The sequence below is a fragment of the Mobula hypostoma genome, chromosome 8, assembly GCF_963921235.1.
Source record: "Mobula hypostoma chromosome 8, sMobHyp1.1, whole genome shotgun sequence".
Classification (NCBI taxonomy): Eukaryota; Metazoa; Chordata; class Chondrichthyes; order Myliobatiformes; family Myliobatidae; genus Mobula; species Mobula hypostoma.
In genome coordinates, this window is record NC_086104.1 from 72985329 (window position 1) to 73006370 (window position 21042).

At 40.7% G+C, this 21042-nt stretch overlaps 1 protein-coding gene across 1 annotated transcript in view; it reads right to left on the reverse strand.

Moving 5' to 3' along the window:
- LOC134350637 (calcineurin subunit B type 1) overlaps positions 1-21042 on the reverse strand; it is a 73842-nt gene that overhangs the window by 35618 nt on the left and 17182 nt on the right. The window contains exon 2 of the mRNA XM_063056122.1: positions 7017-7056. Coding sequence (XP_062912192.1) covers positions 7017-7056 — 40 coding nt within the window. The remainder of the gene's footprint in view (positions 1-7016; positions 7057-21042) is intronic.

Genomic DNA, 21042 nt, shown 5'->3' on the forward strand with positions numbered 1-21042 from the left:
TAGAAATATTTTTGTAGCCTTTTCCAGCTTCATGCATCTCTACAATTCTTCTTCTAAGGTCCTCTGAAAGTTATTTTAATCAAAGCATGATGCACATAAATAGATCTTTCTTGAGAACAGCAGGCTGTCAGCACCCTGACCATCTTTTTTATAGGGAAGGGCACCTCTACAAACCACACCTCTAATCTCCTCTCATTGATTGGAACACCTGACACCAAATAGCTTTTGTAGAAGGCATTATCCCAGAAGTTCACACACTTCTTTGAAACTAGACTGCGATTGTTTAGATGGTGTACTCAGTATTAACAAGTACAACTGTTTGTGTTACTAGTTTCAACAGATTGTGTTTGCCTATTATTGTCACTTAGATGGAGATCAGACTGCATTTTATTGGTAATAATGTGGAAAAACAGGTAATTGCAAAGGGTCACAAACTTTTTCTTGCAACTGTAATTTATATATAATTTAGTAAGCATGGCATTTAGTAACCATGAGCCATTTGATCATTCGTGTTGGTAACAGTTAGTATCTGACCATGACATACTTCAACATGCACTGTACAAAACACTGATTTGTTTGTCACATAGTAGCAAGAACAGCAAAAAAAATCGGATCTTAACTTTAAATTCAATTGATTAGTATTCAAGATTATTACTCATCTTGAAGTACAAGCAAATCTATAAAACATATCAACATGCATCAACACTGGTAAATAAAGGGAAAACAAAATTTTAGGTAAATGAATCTATGATTTTAGGGGTGAGAGAGTAAGTAATACCAACATCTGTTAACCTGCAGTTAACACGATTAGTACTGTGCACAGGCCAATTCATTACAACACACTTGGCTCTCCAGCCTAAACACTGGCAGTTTCATATTCTTTGTACTTTATAGAAAGACATCCACTCAGCTGCTTGCCATTTCACTGCGAACCCTGCCTTCCCACTGCTTCACACAAAACATTACAAAAGCTTTTATTCTAAAGGAAAATAAGAAAACTATAATATCCATAAATATGATTAACAATCAGGTAACAGCAATTGCAAGCACTCTTACTCTCTATATACCTTTCTACAAAAATGCCAACTGTATGGTTGAAACAGCTCTGGATTAAATTGGAATAAATGGTCCTTCAAAATATTATAGAATAACCAAAAACTAAACTCTTTAAAATTATGCATCAATTTCAACAAGCAACTCTTCACAAAGGAGACCATGGGGCTTCAACTTTGATAGTCTATTCTGGAAAGATTGCAGAACTACATTTGTAACTTCCAGACACTTCTGTTATGTTGACCATAAATTGTGTCTTCTTAAACAAAACAGCAAGTCAAATTATGACGTATAGTACTGTGCAAAAGTCATAGGCACATACAGTGGCATGCAAAAATTTGGGCACCCCGGTCAAAATTTCTGTTACTGTGATAGCTAAGCGACTAAAAGATGAACTGATTTCCAAAAGGCATAAAGTTAAAAGATGACACTTTTTTTAATATTTTAAGCAAGAAAACTTTTTTTTATTTCCATCTTTTAGTTTCAAAATAACAAAAAAGGAAAAGGGCCCGAAGCAAAAGTTTGTGCACCCTGCATGGCAGTACTTAGTAACACCCCTTTTAGCAAGTATCACAGCTTTTTGTAACCAGCTAAGAGTCCTTCAAATCTTGTTTGGGGGATTTTCGCCCATTCTTCCTTGCAAAAGGCTTCTAGTTCTGTGACATTCTTGGGCTGCCTTGCATGCACTGCACTTTTGAGGTCTATCCACAGATTCTCGATGATGTTTAGGTCAGGGGACTGTGAGGGCCATGGCAAAACCTTCAGCTTGCGCCTCGAGGTAGTCCATTGTGGATTTTGAGGTGTGTTTAGGTTCGTTATCCTGTTGTAGAAACCATCCTCTTTTCATCTTCAGCTTTTTTTTTACATACAGTGTGATGCTTGCTTCCAGAATTTGCTGGTATTTAGTTGAATTCATTCTTCCCTCTACCAGTAAATGTTCCCCGTGCCACTGGCTGTCACACAAGCCCAAAGCAAGATCGATCCACCCCTGTGCTTAACAATTGGAGAGGTGTTCTTTTCATGAAATTCTGCACCTTTTTTTCTCCGAACATACCTTTGCTCATTGTGGCCAGAGTTCTATTTTAACTTCATCAGTCCACAGGACTTGTTTCCAAAATGCATCAGGCTTGTTTAGATGTTCCTTCTTTGAATAGAACTCTTTGGCCGCAATGAGAAGAGGTATGTATGGAGAAAAAAGGATGCAGAATAAAACCCCTCTCTAACTGTTAAGCACTGGGGTGAATCGATCATGCTTTGGGCTTGTATTGCAACCAGTGTCACGGGGAGAGGGAAGAAAGAAATCAATTAAACACCAGCAAATTCTGGAAGCAAACATCACACCATCTGTAAAAAAGCCAAAGATGAAAACAGGATGGCTCCTACAACAGGATAATGAACCTAAACGCACCTCAAAATCCACAATGGACTACCTCAGGAGGAACAAGCTGAAGGTTTTGCCATGGCCCTCACAGTCCCCTGACCTAAACATCATTGAGAATCTGTGGATAGACCTCAAAAGAGCACTGCATGCAAGACAGCCCAAGAATCTCACAGAACTAGAAGCCTTTTGCAAGGAAGGATGGGTGAAAATCCCCCAAACAAGAATTGAAAGACTCTTAGCTGGCTACAAAAGAAGTGTTTGCCATGCGGGGTGCCCAAACTTTTGCTTTGGGCCCTTTTCTGTTATTTTGAAACTGTAGAAGATGGAAATAAAAAAGTTTTCTTGCTTAAAATATTTTAAAAATGTGTCATCTTTAACGTTATGCCCTTTGGAAATCAGTTCATCTTTTACTTGCTTAGCCTTACACAGTAATAGAAATTTTGACCGGGGTGCCCAAACTTCTGCATGCCACTGTATATGTAACTAGGGTGCCAAACATTCACACAGTACTGCATTTGTTAACGTGGAGCACTGTGTAAATCTGGCAGGCGCAAAAAATTTTGGGAATAGTGAGGGTGGAGCACCACGGGAAGGGTATAGGACAGGTGACAGAAAAGGAGAGACAGAGGCAGGGATTTAATGCAGGTACAAACACACCCAGCCCTGCCATACCAGACAAGGGCATTTGATAACAATTAGTTTATTGGTCATTACAGAATGTCTCTCTTGTGCTTCCCATTCTCTGCCTTTTCCCAACCATGACTCTTTTCTCTTCAATCACGCCCCTTCCCATTTCAGTCCACAATAGAGACTCATATCAGAATCAGGTTCATTATAAAACATGTTCATTGTAATTAAATTTTCCAAGGAACTGGTCTGGAAGATAGGAATTACAGGTATTTCATTACCTCTAGCTAAGACCTAATTTTAAAAAATAGCATTACTATGAGAACAATAAAAACAATTTATTTAATGTCTTAAATTTGACTCCAGACTTGCTTTACTTGAGAATGAACATTGTGTTATTCCCAAAACTCATCACTGGTGGAACGGCTAATTTTACCAACTGCTTTGATTGAGCACAAATCATCTGCTCTTGACATCAATATTACATCTAATAAAAACCTAAAAATCACCACTGGGATGTTAATTTGGAGGAGGGTAGTGGGGGAGAGCATATTTAATATCGATTTAGAAATCATGATAATTAAAAAAGGATGTGGGTCAGCCATGGTTGTATCATCTGTCTCAAATAAGATGATGTAGGAACAAATTAGGCCCTTCAGCTCATCAAGTCTGCTCTGCCATTCCACCATGGCTGATCTATTATCCTTCTCAACTCCATTCTCCTGCCTTCTCCCTGTAATCTTTTACCCCTTACTGATCAAGAACCCATAAACCTCTACTTTAAATATACCCAATGAATTCCACAGATTTACACTCGCTGGCTAAAGAAATCACTTCCCATCTGTTCTAAAGGAATATCCCTATATTCTGAGGCTGTTCCCTCCAGTTCTTGACTCCCCACCATGGTTGAGCCCAGCCAAATGAGAATGGATAGGAGTTTTAAATGAGTGCTGGGAAAAACAAATCTTAATTTTCTTTGTTGGATAACACAATTTCCTTTGCCATTTTTTGTTTCTCTGATAGTTCCAAAGGTACTTTTTGCAGCATAAACAGCAATTCCCTAATCCACCCACCAAATAGGTGTCATTACATGTTTCAGCTTGTATGGGCAATTCTGAAGTAATGAATCAGAAAACCACACTTGATCTCTTGAGCCTGTTCTACCTTTCAATATGATCCCCTAGTTTTATTCTCAATTCTAAAATCACACTCATCCCTAATAACCTCTCACTATTTCATCAATAAGTCCAATCAATCAGATAGATTTCCTAAGATTCTCAATTCTCTGAAAAAAAAAGTACCTCACTTATTTTTAAATGGGCAGTTCATTAGAGTTAATCACAAACTCTTCTCTAAATTCTGCCTCTGGAGGAAACATCTCAAATCTTCTCTAACTTCAACACACCATCAGATACAAGCTTAGCTTTTCCAATTTTAGACAATCTGTCCATTTCAGAAAACTCCCTCCCATGCATCAACTTCCTTCCTTTAACAAGGCAACCAATACTGTACATTATACATTACATGTAGTTGTACCAAAGCCCTACATAACTGCAACATAACCTCCCTATTTCTGTATTCAATTTGCTAAATAATTTAAAAAAATTATTAGCTTCCCAAAACAAAAAAACCAGTCTGATTGATATCAGTAAAGTAATTTAATCAAAAAACTGAATGAACTTTTGGGGAAATAATTAGTGACTTAAGATCTTAATACACATGCATAAAAGTAAAATAACATGCAAGATTACTCATCACTAGGAAGTCAAAACTTGCAAGAAATGCAAGGGCAATAACTGCATTTGCATGGCATTTTTAATTTTGCTGATGATACTACATTGATTGGCCTAATCTCAAATAATAATGAGACAGCCTACAAAGAAGTCGTCATCACCCTGACACAGTGGTGTCAAGAAAACAACCTCCCCCTCAATGTCGCAAAAACAAAGAAACTGGTTGTTGACTACAGGAGGAATGGAGACAGACTAACCCCTATTGACATCAATGGATCTGGGGCTGAGAGGGTGAACAGCTTTAAGTTCCTCGGCATACACATCACCAAGGATCTCACATAGTCTGCACATACTGACTGTATGGGAAAAAAAAGCACAATAGTGCCTCTTTCACCTCAGACAGTTGAAGAAGTTTGATAAACACTTTCTGCAGGGGCACAATTGAGAGCATTCTGACTGGCTGCATCACTGCCTGATACGGGAACTGTACTTGCCTCAATTACAGGTCTCTGCAGAGTGGTGCAGACAGCCCAGTGCAGCTACAGACATCAGCTTCCCACTATTCAGGACATTTACAAAGGCAGGTGTGTAATAAGGGCCCGAAGGATCATTGGGGACCTGAGTCACCACAACCACAAACTGTTCCAGCTGCTACCATCCTGGAAACAGTACCACAGCATAAAAGCCAGGACCTACATGCTCTGGGACAGCTTCTTCCACCAGGCCATCAGACTGATTAATTCGTGCCGATACAATTGTATTTCTGTTCTACTGACTGTCCTGTTGTACATACTATTTATTACAAATTACTATAAATTGCACATTGCATTTAGACAGAAACAAAGAATTTTATTCATGTATATGAAGGATGCAAGTAATAAAGTCAATTCAATTCAACATGGTGACAACTATTTCTGACTAAGGTTATTCAAACAAAATCCATCTCAAAAATAATAAACCATTATCAAAGAGTAATACCTATATGTCTTAAAAGGAGGCACTAAGCTAGAGAGTTGAGTGGATTCCAGCCACTTAGTGCCTGAGCAGCAAAAGCCATAGCCATAACTTTAAGACTTTGAACAGATTGACTCAACCTTTACGCTTTCAATCAAAATACACAAAATAAGATAGTATAAGTGGAGGAAGCTAATGCTTCAGGTAGCAATATATGGCATATACATTTCTTTAAAAAATCCTTTTAATATACAGACGTATTTACTGAAACTCTCAAGTTACCGTTTCTAATATCACTTGAGGAACACAACCAATAGGGAAAGGGCATGGATAAGAGCTGGTACAATATTTCTTTTGATAAGTGTTGTTCTCCATTATGCAAGATGCTTCACCAGCATGAACCCAACAGCTTCCTCTCCCTATTCCATCAAAGGAACAGAAATAAGACTGGAAAAGAAAATACATTCTGAAAATTAGAAGAACTAAGAAGGTGAGTAAAAGTGAAGGATCAAAGCTCGTGGAAATATGGCAGAAACGTAATTACTGCTGTATAGAGTCTGAATGAAGGATATGAATAAAAAAATTTTAAGCTAGGAAACCACATGAGAGCTAAGAGGTTGAAGGCACGGTAGCTTAGTGGTTAGCCCAATGCTTTACAGTACAGGTGATCTGGTTTCAATTCCGCCGCTGTTTGTAAGGAGTTTGTATGTTCTCCAAGTGACCGTGTGGGTTTGCTACCACAGTCCACACTTACCGGTTGATAGGTTAACTGGTCATTGTAAATTGTCCCATGATTAGGCGCCGATTAAATCAGCAGATTGCTGGGCAGTGTGGCTTAAAGGGCCGGAAAGGCCTATTCTGCAGTGGATCTCAATCAATCAGTCAATAAATATTGCAATGCTTCAGAACGAGACGTGCAAGTAGTGGCAGAGTAATACTATCATAGTACACCTGAAAGTGTGCAAACCAATTAAATAAATACAACTGTTTTCACAGGTCAGAGTAATTAATGCTGAAACACAAGTTAGATAAACTAGTGCTATAGAACAACTGCAAATAGAGTGGGGAAAAAAGACTGCACAGGAACTGGGGAAAGTTGGCAAGTTCTTTATATGGAAAAGATCATTTGACTTTCAGTTAGCACAGAAATAAGGCACAAATATTTTAAAAATTTTTACACAGCATTCCAAGAATTTAAAGAAACACTATTTTTCTTGGAATAAATCAAAGATACAAGTTATTACAAATAAATAAAAATATTAACTTACAGTGTGAGCACATTTCCAGGGGATAGCTCGCTTCATTTCCCTAAAATGAAAGAAAATAGTTCATAATTACATCTGGGATCTAATACTATATTACAAGAGTATATTTGCAAAGGATAAAGACTTGTGCATTGCCTGATGCAAAATTTGAAGTCATTTCATAAATTGTTGCTTACAATGGAAATTGGAACTGTACAATAATCTTTAAAAAGTTAATATTCACTTTTTAACATTCCTTAATACAGAAGTATTATACATAAATATATACCTCCAACCACAAAATAGACTTCATGACATTGTCAAGTATACAATCTATATGAACTTAAAGCAATTAGTACTTTATCCTATTCTCTTTCCCTTTGTTAATTTATCATATGGGTGCAGCATCTTGTACACAACAACCTTGGAAGTGTCATTATGAAATGCCTTGAAAATGAAACAGAAGCAGAGCAATTTAGAGAAGGAATTTCAGAGCTACACATAGCAAGCTGAAAGTACAGTTGCCAAAGATGAAACAATTACACTGGAAGTGTACAAAGGAAGAGCTATAAGATCATTAGAGGATCTAAAATCATGGATGAGATTTTTAAAGATTCGAGCTTCAATGGACTTGGACCTCAAGTAAGGGGGTAATACAAGTACAGGGCTCAGGACAAGTTAGGAGGCAGGCAGTTACAGATTAGTTTACATTTTAGAGACCACAAGACAACAGCCAGGAGCTACCAGGATAAACAATATAGCAGCAGATAAACTGGGGGTGGAAGGAGTTAACCTTGGTGCTTCCTTTATTTGCCACTGTCCTTGCGCACTATTTGCATCAATGCACATGCGCCGGTCGAGCATGCAGCCTGTTACAGCCGTTCCGATCGGATTCTTACGTTTTTCTTCTTACTTTTTAACTTAGTTACTTTTTGTATTTTTTTTTCCACAGTAACACGTCGAAGCTGCACCCTCTCTAACATGCTGATAGAGAGAGTTTTATTTGGGTTTTTAGCGCTGGAAATAGTTACATCTTGAAACGCGGGACAGAAGCATGGTCGCATTGTTCATTCCAGGGACCAGCTGCTTGCGCTAATGCCGGCCGGTTTAGCGAGCAGAGCGGCGGACACCCCTGCTGAAATCCGGAGGAAAGCACACAGAGGATGCAGAGGGGGATCACAAAGTCGAGGAAAGAGGACCGGGTTGAGACAACAGAGACTTATGGAGAACAGGAGTTTGGTGGGTAATAAAATGGACGAGTTCACAGCGCTAGCCAGGCGTCTGAGAACATTTCGAGAGTGCAGTGTTATGTGTTTCACAGGAACGGAGCTGCACGAGGACATACCCGATCAAAACTTCTCCATGGACGGCTTCCAGACCGTTCCGGCTGACCGGAAGTGCACTGAGCGGTAAGCGTAAAGAAGTTGGGTGCTTACTGTTCTGGTTAACAACAGATGGTGCAATCCGGGTCATATTACGATCGAGGAACGTGTTTGCAGACCGGATATTGAACTTTTTACTGTTGGACTTCGGCCACATTCCACCAAGATTCAATACTGGGTGGCACGGGAGGTCGTTCCTGCCTATGGCCATCGAACATGCAGCTCCTCCCATGGAGGGTCAGACACTCTGAGCCAATACACTGGTCCTGGACTTCTTTTCCATCTGGCATAGTTTGCATTTTGTTGTTTGATTGTTTGTGGTTTTTGTATTGCTATATTTATGCTCTATTCTTAGTTGGTGCGGCTTTAACGAAACCCATTTTCCCTCGGGATCAATAAAGTATATCTATCTATCCAAAAATTATGCTTTCCAGTGAGCCAAAGTAACATTCTGCAAGTTTCCTCAAAATCTGCTCAATCTCTAGAATCAAACACTAACTGACATCCTACAGGTAACCTTAAGGATTATGCCATGATGTTTATATGGTACTAATTTAAAAATGCACAAGATGTGCAAAGGGTAGAAGAATAGCCATTCATTTGGTACGGTAACTTCAATAGATGTTTCTTATTTTATATACACATACACAAACATGAAGTTCTGGGAAAGGTATAACAAAGTAGCAAATTTCTGCAAATCTTTGTTGAATCCTATGATGAATCAAAATTCAATAAACCTTAATTACCCATCACATTCTGTGCACCGAATTTGTGCCTTAAATAGAATGAAATTAGGTTTATAATTGTTTGGTGTGTGTCATGAAATTTGTTAACATAGCAGCAGCAGTACACTACAATGCAGGATAATAAAGAAAAAAACGAAATAAATATATATATACGCATACAAATTAGATTTAGTGCAAAACAGAGGTAATATAAAAAAGTGAGGTAATGTTCATGTGCTCAATGTCCACTTAGGAATCGTGTGGCAGAGGGGAAGAAGCTGTTCCTGAATCACTGAATGTGTGCCTTCAGGTTTCTGTACCTCCTTCCTGACGGTAACAATGAAAAGAGGGCACTTCTTGGGTAATGGGGGTCCTCAATAATGGACGCGGTCTTTCTGCGGCACTGCTCCTTGAAGATGTCTTGGATATTACGGAGGCAAATATCCAAGATGGAACTGACTAATTTTACAACTGGCAGCAGGTTACCCACGTTTTCAAATTCCATATCCCATTATAAACAAAAACAGGCCTCCAACTCAAGTACAAGTGTGGGACCAAACCATGCAAAAATTCGACATTTTTGCTGGTTTATACTCCACAGGAGTCCCCTTCTACTGTTACCTCCTACAATGAGGAAAGTATTAAGAAAAGTTTTGAAGAATGACAGGCTGACAGTGTGAGATTCATATTTATGCAAGACAGTATAATGCTACTGGCAATATTATAATAAAACAAGCAGCAGTATAAATATATGAAACAGCAGCAATAAAAGGTAAAATGTGACCAATGCAGGATGAGACTGTCTTTTGGGGGAGTGGAGCAGTGGGTGTAGGGACAGGATGGCAGAGCTTTCAGAAAAGGTGGACAGTGCTGGGTGACAGCAGGGTGTTAAAAAGTCTAACAGGCTGGGAAAAGAAGCTGTTACCCAGCCTGGTAGTTCTGGTTCTTATGCTGCTGTATCTTCTGCTTTGACAGCAGGAGGTCAAAGAGACTGTGGGAAGAACGGGAGGGGCCTTTGATGCATGTCCTGAATTTGGGGGTGGGGGGTGGGGGGAGAGGAATGAAGAGACCCCAATGCTTTCTATAGTCCTCACTATCTTCAGTTTTCTACCAGACTGGAATTTCATTTTTAAGTTCTCCTGCTGCTTTTACTATGTCTTTCTGCTCTCTTCATCAAACCCAGATTAACTAGCCTTGCAGTAACATTAATGAAGGATTTGACAGACAAGGTTTATTATAGACAAGGGTGCTGTATGTATTTGCTGAAGCCCCTAGCACCACAGAATGTCCAGGTTGGATCTACTGGATCTGTTCCAGTCCTTCCCATTTAGCACAATTAAAGAGCCACACAACACAAGGGAAGGATGTCAGTATGAACAAGACTTTGTGCCCATAAGGAATGAAACTCTGGTCACTCCCATATACATGCATCTGCCACAGGTATCTTACAAAATATAGCTAGTTCAAACACCACTTGCCAAGACAGTTGGAAACTGTACCCTTTAAGAATCAGGTGGCTCGGTTACCAGAGGTGCTACCAAGTCACTAAAGGGGATGAACACAGAAGACTCAGATTACAATACATTCTTGCTATTTTCATTGCTCTTGTTCCAGTGTTGCTTTGCATGGAAGAGCACCAATTCACCAGATGAGATGGGACAGTGAGTGGGACAGTGAGTGGCAATCAGAAGGATTCCTTCTCCATGTTCAACCTGTTGCCATGAGACCTCAAAGTCAATGTAGAAGACACACATGCCCACCGCCTCCCTCATACATCCCACAACCTCTTTTGCTGATAAAGATGTACAAGGATAATGAAGGTATTATCCAGTACCTTGTCTATAATGAGTGTTTTTGGGAGTATAATCACATTAGATTGCAGCTTGACTATCTGTAATTAACAATCACAAAATAATAACTGTTATTAAATAATATTAATCAAACCATCCTAATTAATAATCAATATAGCTTGACTGACTAGTCCAAATGCCCAGAAGACTGTAACTTTGCCAGGCCAGCTGGGCAGGGGGCAGCTTTGCTATGTCTCAATTCAGTGGCCAGACTTAAGACAGGCAGTACATTAAGGTTTCTACTTTACTGTAATTGCAGCTGTGATAGAAGTGAATTGCTTGCTCAGTCATATCTAAAGAGTTCGAACAGTAAACCAAATGCTGTACTTTTGAAGTTAAATATAGAACACTATTAACCCAGGTGGATTTTCAGTTACGATCTTTTTTTTAAATTCCACTTGCCTACAGTTGAATTCACATTTTAGGATTGTTAGCCCAAACTCTAAATTGTTTTAATAATAAATGTAGTCTTACCTTACAAAACTAATATAACTTACCTATGAGGGTATTTTGGATTTTGATTGTAAAATAAAATAGTAGAAATGGTAGAATTTTGTAGCAGAACATTTCAATTACATCAAAAACAAGCTGATATTCCCAAATGTCACACCATCTATTACTCTGTGTGCAAATGTTAAATTGTCAAAGCTATTGCACAAAAAAAATATACAGGTGTCCCCCACTTTTCGAACGCCTGCTTTACGAAACCTCACCGTTACAAAAAAAGGAAGCATGCGATAAAAGGCAGCGCACGCCCCGAGCAGCTGCTCTCCCTCGGATTCGGAACTGCATTCTCGCCGGTATTGTTTACTACGTGCCTGTGAGCAGCCGTTTGCAAGATGAGTTCTATGGTATTGGAAAAGCTTGAAAGTGCTTGTAAGGGCGTTACACTTAGCGTAAAACTAGAAATAATTAAGTGTTTCGATCGTGGTGAACGAAGCAAGGACAAAGTGAATTTGGCTTGTGAAAGTTGACGAAGATGATGTTGAAGAGGTTTTGGCATTCCATGACCAAGAACTGATAGACGAAGAGCTGATGCAGTTGGAAGAGGAAAGGATAACAATCGAAACTGAACGCAGTAGCGAACAGACCGAAAGTGAAGTCGTCCAGGAACTGAACGGGAAGCAACTGCATGAGGTTTTCGCTGCAATGATAAAGTACAACTTTAATTTTGAGAGGGTACGTTGGTTTAGGGCATATTTGCAGGATGGTTTGAGTGCTTACAAAGAACTGTATGATCTAAAAATGCGCAAGGCTAAGCAGTCAAGTAAGCCTTCCACATCAGCCACAGCAGATGACGAACTTTGACCTTTGACATCGAGGCAGGCAGACATAGAAGATGAGCTGCCTGCCCTGGTGGAAACAGAGGACACCCCAGTGTCCCATCACCCCAACCTCCGGGCCGCGGGCAGATACCGATTCACAGAGAATGCAGTGGTGGCTGGGAGGCACCCAGCACATCTTTAAGAAAAAAAGCCAAAATAAACAAGCTAATTAAATAGGTGCCGCCCCAGATCAGAGGCGATTGCCAATTGCGTCGCCTCTGATCTGGGCTGACATTTACGTGCCGAGCGGTACCTAATTAATTAGCTTGTTTGTTTCGGCTTTTTTCTTAAACATGTGCTGGGTGCGTTCCGGCCACTGCCGTACCCCCGCATGCTTCGTGGATCGGTATCGGTTCGCTGCCCGTAGGGTGGGGGCTACTGCACCACCCTAACGTCCAACGAATCAGCCTAACACACCATCAGTGTGCTCGATGTCTTCCCGATTCCCGTAAGTGATAGTACACTGTACATACATTATTTCTACTTTATATAGGCTGTGTATTTTTAGGTGTTACTTGGTATGATTTTGCAGCTTCACAGCTTAAAGGTTACTGGAGAACGCTTGCGCTGTGTTTTTGCTGACGGTGCTTGCGCCGTGTTTCTGCCGACGGTGCTTGCGCCGTATTTCTGCCGAGAGCGCTTGCGTGAGATTTTCGCTACGGAGAACAGTGCGGCAATGATTGTAGAAAAGTATTTCTACTTTATATCGGCTGTGTATTCATCATATCATTCTTGCTTTTACTATATGTTTCTGTTATTTTAGATTTTGTGTGTTATTTGGCATGATTTGGTATGTTATTTTTGGATCTGCGAACGCTCACAAATTTTGCCCATATAAATGAATGGTAATTGCTTCTTCGCTTTACGACATTCTGACTTACGAACCGCTTCAAAGGAACACTCTACCCTAGGATGGCGGGGGAAACCTGTATTGTACTTCCGAAGGCTACAAAATAGCACTTCTTGTGAAAAGTATGATATGGCTAACAATAGTTCATTGACCCCCACACTTAATTGTAGACATCTTCATCAGAATTTGGACTGATCTTTCTCCCTGCCCCATCCCCCCCCCAAAAACAATTACCAATAGTAACAAAACAACTCAAAGCTCAAGGACACAAAAAGCACTTAAATATCCTCAGTAACTTTGGAAAAAAGTGTAACATGTTTTCCAGTTCATTGTAATCGCTTTCCAGTAATGGCTCAACAGCACGGACGAGGTAGCTCTGCCAGGGTCAGCAAGCTGTTGGCAGGTTCTGGATTTGGCATTCCATTCAGGCAAAAGGAGCAAGATCTGATGATGCCATGGGTTCACAAATTGGTGAGACTGGAGGTCCAGTCAACTGCAAGTGCAAGTTCAAAACTTGAGACCTCACATTCAGAGATTGGCAGGTCGTGGAGTCAATGCTGAGGATCAGGGCCCAAGTATCAAATCATAAGTCAATGATATTGGCCAGTGCCCTGTATTGTGAATCTCTTAACTTTGATTTCCCCAGTAGATTCACAATGTCTGCAAGCCCAAGTCTTTATCTGCTGGAGGCTGAAAAATACGACCAATCCTGGGGTTAGGGGACTGCATGTGTGGGAGGGAAGAACAGGGATTGTTCTGTTTTGTTATGTTTTAACAAGCATTATGAGCATACTATGTTAGTACTAGAATGCATCCCCAGCACATTCTTGTGCGTGCTGTTTGTTAATGCAAACATTTCACTGTAGGTTTCCATGTACACGTACACAAGATAATTTCAAATCAAAATGAAGGAACATCCAGAAAAGTATTTTGTACCAAGTCTCTACAAAAGGAGCAAATGAAGATCAAGTGCAAACAGATGTAGTGCAAAACATCCAGCTGCCCTGTCCACACAATCCACTTGTGACAACATCTAGCTTCTGCGCAAGACCCACCTGAAAAACTGGAGTGGAAGCAGGTCATCCTTGACCGGAATGTCATAACTAATTGATCATTTCTAATTGACCTATTTTCTATTTCACTTCTCACTCCTTTACACTGAGAAGCCATGTTAGCAGCTAAGATTGGGTGGGGGGGGGGGGGGAGAGAGAGAAAAATCAGCAAAGCTGTAAGTCCACAACCCATTTAAAGAAAGTAATGCACAATGCAGGTGACTTGGATATAGAATAAAACAGGAAGTGAAGGACATTTTTCAGCTTGGCAAACTTTCCAGAGTGTGCCAAACATTAATTATCTCCCAACTATTCACAATTTACATACTTAACTGAGAAGACAATGTAACATACTTAAGATGACAGATGATAAAACACTAGATAGGAAACAGATGTGGAATGATGTGAGGAAAAATGTAAGGCAGTGTATTTTATTTTATGCATCAACCTTTACTGGAGAAATCCACCTGCAGGATAGATGCAAAATATGGTCTTAGCCATAATGCAGTGCCGCCTCAATGATCTTAGAAGGCATTAAACAGACTTCCAGAAATAAATTTTGACAAGACTTCTAAATCTACTCACTTCAGTTCCTAACGTACTATCAATTCCTCACATTGAGGGAATCCAGAACAGGACAGTTTTGAGGACAAAATTATTATATTAGGATAATCAAGCCAGAAATGGCAGGAGGCTTATACAGGTGTAGACAATTTCAGGCATAGATACAACTTCAAAAAGAATGTATTTGTCAATGTAGCCAAAGATACAGGTCAACAGTGGCTTGGAGTAAGTTGACACAAGAACAGCAGCATTGTGCTAATTTCAAGGAGGTGACCAGCACTATGGTGGAATAGTCAAGTTCATAAGCAACAGAAACATCGAAATTTCAGGAGACCATCAGTTAACACAGGGAGGGGGAGTCTGGCAGTGTTAAGATTAACATTTTGAGACCAAATAGGAGAACAAATTACCAACAATCTGGCTCAGCTTCATACAAGTGAAACAGAAAGTGATGGAAGTGATAGCTAGAATAGATTTGAGTGATTTACAATGATAGTTTAGCCTTGACTTTGTCACAATCACTTAAGGTACCATTAGTGAGAAATATTTTGCAATGAGATAGGTATGAAAATCTATTGGAGAAGATTAAACAAGGAGCCTGGGGAAAAGAGCACAAATTTGAAAGACTACATATTCAGGGTCTTTCAGGAGGAGGGGCAAAGAGTGATTTGTAACAATGTATCCAAGATTAAGCAGTATCTGAGGAATGAGCATTAGTAAAATTAGGTAACATTAAAAACGGGAGCGGAACTAGCACTTTATTTTGCAATAGGTTTCAGGGATCAAGTAGCAAGTCTCACAGGCAAAGTTAACTCAGGACAGCATACAGGGAAAAGGAACTTCAGGACTAGGAAAGCATTACAATTTTTCCCAATGTCTTCTTGCACATTTCGAGGAACTAAACAGCACAACAATAAATTTTAGCTTTCCAAATTGGGATCACATCGGAAGATAGCATTTTGACCCAGGTATGCACACTCATGTTTACACTTTGAACAATGGGAGTACATTAAAACAAAATACATGACCAAAGAATTAGTTCACTATTAATACTGCACATCTTTCTTAAATAAGAGACCCAAAATTACTCAATACTCCCAAGTTCAGTCTCGCCAAGGCCACATAAAGCCTTGGGATTACATCCTTGCTCTTATATTCTAGCCCTCGCAAAATAAATGCTGACATTGTATTTCCGTTCCTAAACACCGACTCAACCTACAAGTTAACCTTCAGAGAATCCTGAACAAGGACTCCCAAGTTCCTTTGCAGCTCTAATTTCACAATGTTCTTCCCTAAATCTCTGCCTAAAAACAAGCTTTTCGGACTGAAAAGTTTGAGCATGTAAATATTAAAAAAGATGCTTTTGGAAGGCATCAAGTTGGATAAGTCACCGGGAACGGATGAGATGTACTGTGGGAGACGAGGGAGGAGATCACTGAGCCTCTAGCGATGGTCTTTGCATCATTCATTGGGACGGGAGAGGTTTTGGAGGATCGGAGGGTCACGGATGTTGTTCCATTATTCAAGAAAGGGAGTAGAGATAGCCCAGGAAATTATAGACCAGTGAGTCTTACTTCGGTGGTTGGTAAGCTGATGGAAAAGATCCTGAGAGGCAGGATTTATGAACATTTGGAGAGGTATAATATGATTAGGAACAGTCAGCATGGCTTTGTCAAAGGCAGATCGTGCTTTACGAGCCTGATTGAATTTTTTGAGAATGTGACTAAACACGTTGATGATGGTAGAGCAGTAGATGTAGTGTATGCTGATTTCCGCAAGGCATTTGACAAGGTACCCTGTGCAAGGTTTATTGAGAATGTAAGGAGGCATGGGATCCAAGGGGAAATTGCTTTGTGGATCCAGAACTGGCTTGCCCACAGAAGGCAAAGAGTGGTTGTAGACATGTCATATTCTGCATGGAGGTCAGTCACCAGTGGTGTGCCTTGGGGATCTGTTCTAGGACCCTTACTCTTAGTGATTTTTAAAAATGACCTGGATGAGGAAGTGTAGGGATGGGTTAGTAAATTTGCTGATGACACAAAGGTTGGAGGTGTTGTGGATAGTGTGGAAGGCTGTCAGAGATTACAGCGGGACATTGATACGATGCAAAACTGGGCTGAGAAGTGGCAGATGGAGTTCAACCCAGATAAGTGTGAGGTGGTTCATTTTGGAAGGTCAAATATAATGGCAGAATATAGTATTAATGGTAAGACTCTTAGCAGTGTGGAGGATCAGAGGGATCTTGGAGTCCAAGTCCATAGGACACTCAAGGTTGCTGCGCAGGTTGACTCTGTGGTTAAGAAAGCATACCGGTGCATTGGCATTCATCAATCGTGGGATTGAGCTTTGGAGCCTAGAGGTAATGTTGCAGCTATATAGGATCCTGGTTAGACTTCTCAGTTCTGGTCGCCTCACTATAGGAAGGATGTGGAAACCATAGAAAGAGTGCAGAGGAGATTTACCAGGATGTTGCCTGAATTGGGGAGCATGCCTTATGAGAATAGGTTGAGTGAACTCAGCCTTTTTTCCTTGGAGCGACGGAGAATGAGAGGTGACCTGATAAGAGGTGTACAAGATGATGAGAGGCATTGATCCTGTGGATAGTCAGAGGCTTTTCCCCAGGGCTGAAATTGCTAGCATGAGAGGGCACAGTTTTAAGGTGCTTGAAAGTAGGTACAGAGGAGGTATCGGGGTAAGTTGTTGTCGTTTTCTCTTATTAACGCATGGTGAGTGTGTGGAATTGGCTGCCGGCGACGGTGCTGGAGGCAGATACGATAGGGTCTTTTAAGAGACTCCTGGACAGGTATATGGAGCTCAGAAAAATAGAGGGCTATGGGTAACCCTAGGTAATTTCTCAAGTAAGGACATGTTCGGCACAGCTTTGTGGGGCAAAGTTGCTGTATTGGGCTGTAGGTTTTCTATGTTTTATTCCTTCTACCAAAGTGCAAGACCATAAATGCCCCTACACTACAGAATATTCCATCTACCACTTCTTTGCCCATTCTCCCAATCCAAGTCTTTCAGCAGACTCCCTGCTTCCTCAACGTGACCTGCCCCTCCACCTATCTTCATATCATCAGCAAACTTGGCCACAAAGCCAATTTCATCATCCAAATCATTGACAAATAACATGAAAACAGGCAGTCCCAATAACAATCCCTGCAGAATACCAAAAGCGACCAGCAGCCAGCCTCTACTCCTGCTCTGCCTTTTGTCAGACAATCTTGTATCCACACTAATATCTTTCCTGTAAGACGAGTCTTATTTTGTTAAGCAGCCTGATATGTAGCACCTTGTCAAAACCTTCTGAAAATCCAAGTAAATAACATCCACAGACTCTCCTTTGTCTAACCTGCCAGTTACTTTCTCAAAGAATTCCAACAGGTTTGTCAGGCAAGATTTCCCCTTAGGGAGTCCATGCTGAATTTGGCCTATTTTATCATATGGCTCCATACCCTGAAACCTCATCTTTAATAATGGATTCCCAACATCTTCCCAACTACTGAAGCCAGGCCAACTGGCCTAGAAATAGCCTTTCTTCTGCTCCCTCCTTTCTTAAAGAGTGGAGTGACAATTGTAACTTTCTAGTTCTCCAGAACCATTCTGGAATCCAGTGATTCTTGAAAAATCATTTCCAATGCCCCCACAATCTCTTCAGCCATCTCTTTCAGAACCCTGGAGTATCATCCATCTGGTCCAGGTGATTTATCTACCTTCAGACCTTTCAGCTTCTCAAGCACCTTTTCCTTTAGTAATACCTATATTCACTTCTGCCCCAACACACTCAAATTTCTGGCATATTGCTAATGTCTTCCCCAGTGAAGACTAACACAAAATACTTATGCTCATCCACCATTTCTTTGTTCCCCATTACCACCTCTCCTTGTGTCATTTTCCAGAGGTCCAATATCCACTCTCACCTCTCTTTTACTCTTTATATCTACAAAAAATCTTTAGCATTCTCTTACATTATTGGCTAACTTCATATTTCATCTTTTCTTTCCTTATGGCTTCTTTAAGTTGCCTTCTGCTTTTTTTTTAAAGCTTCAAAATCCTCTTAACTTCCCACTAATTTTTGCTATATTATATGCCCTCTCTTTTCCTTTAATGCTGTCTTTCAGTTCCTTTGTCAGCCAGTTGCCTCAACCTTCCTTTAGAATACTTTTTCTTTGGGATGTATCTATCCTGTGCCTTCCAAAATGCCTCAGAAACTCCAGCCACTACCGTTTTGCAGTCACCCCTGCTAGTGTCCCCTTCCAATCAACTTCGGCTAGCTCTTCTCTCGTGCCTCTAATTCTCTATATTCCACTGTAATACTAATATAATTGACTTGTCTCTCAAACTGCAAGTATAATATGAATTCCATCATTTATAATAAGGCAGGTCTTGGCTCCTTAAAACCAGTGCTTCTGGTAGATGGAGCTCGTCAGCCTGGAAGGCAGTCCATCTAAGAGAGGGGTAAATACCACTCTTGGGAAAGGCTTCGGGAGTAAACCCTGAGGACAAATCCGGAGCTGGAGTTCCTAAGGCAGTCCAATGTTGCCTTCAACCTCGTTCTGGCAACTCCTGCAATGACACTGGTGCCAAGCTGTATCAGCTCTTGCCCTTCCCTTGGACAACATCGGTGTCGTGGAGAGGGGAGACTTGCTGCATGGGCAACTGCCAGTCTTCCATACAACCCTGCCCAGGCTTGCGCCCTGGAAAATTCCAGGCGCAGATCCATGGTCTCGCGAGACTAACGGATGCCACCACATTATAATCACAGGCTCCTAAGGATTCCTTTACCTTAAGCACCCTAAAGGTAATCAAATCTGGTTCATTACACAGCACCCGATCCAGAATTACTTTCCCCTGGTGAGGTCAACCACAGGCTGCTATAAAAAGCAGTCACATAGGCATTCTATAAATTCCCTCCCTTGGGATCCAGCACCAACCTGATTTTCCCAATCTATCTGCATACTGAAATCCACCATGGCTATCGTAATATTGCCCCTTTTACTCCTAGTATTGGGGTTTATCTCCTACTGTAATTTATATGCCACATCCTGGCTACTGTTTGGAGGCCTGCATAGAAATCCCATTAGGGACTTTTTACCCTTGCAATTTCTTAACTCTACCCACAAGAATTCTACATCTTCTAATCCTATGTCACCTTTTTCTAAGGATTTGATCTAATTTTTTACCAACATAGGTCACCGCACAATAAAGTGTTACAGTTACAGAGAAGGTGCAACACAGGTAGTCAGCAATATGCCAGGTGATGAGGTACATAATACACTTTGTTACATGAGGGAACCATATGTCTTTTAAGTGAAATATATTAACCAACATATGAATTCAGTGGGCAAATATAATACATGGGCAGAATCAGAATCAGGTTTATCATTGCCAGCATGTGACGTGAAATTTGTTAACTTAGCAGCAGCAGATCAATGCAATACACAATCTAGCAGAGAGAAAAAAAAGTAATTCAGTATACTTTATACAGTATGCATTTACTAAATAGATTAAACATCATGCAAAAACAGATATACTATATTTTTTTTTTAAAAGTGAGGTAGTGTCCAAGGGTTCAATGTCCATTTAGGAATCAGTTTGCAGAGGAGAAGAAGCTAATCCTGAATCGCTGAGTGTGTGTCTTCAGGTTTCTGTACCTCCTATCTGATGGTAACAGTGAGAAAAGGGCACGCCCTGGGTGCTGGAGGTCCTTAATAATGGAAGCGCCTTTCTGAGACACCGCTCCTTGAAGATGTCCTAGGTACTTTGTAGGCTAGTACCCAAGATGGAGCTGACTAAATTTACAACCCTCTGCAGGTTCTTCCGGTCCTGTGCAGTAACTCTCTCCCCCCACCCCCTCATATCAGACAATGATGCAACCTGTCAGAATACTCTCCACGGTACATCTATAGACGTTTCTGAGTGTATTTGTTGACATACCAAATCTCTTCAAACTCCTAATGAAGTATAGCCGTTGCCTTGCCTCCTTTATAACTGCATCAATATGCTGGGACCAGGTTAGATCCTCAGAGATCTTAACACCCAGGAACTTGAAACTGCTCACACTCTCCACTTCTGATCCCTCTGTGAGGATTGGTGTGTGTTCCTTCGTCTTACCCTTCTGGAAGTCCACAATCAGCTCTTTCGTCTTACTGACGTTGAGTGCCAAGTTGTTGCTGCGGCACCACTCCACTAGTTGGCATATCTCACTCCTGTACACCCTCTCGTCACCACCTGAGATTCTACCAACAACGGTTGTATCATCAGCAAACTTATAGATGGTATTTGAGCTAAGCCTAGCCACG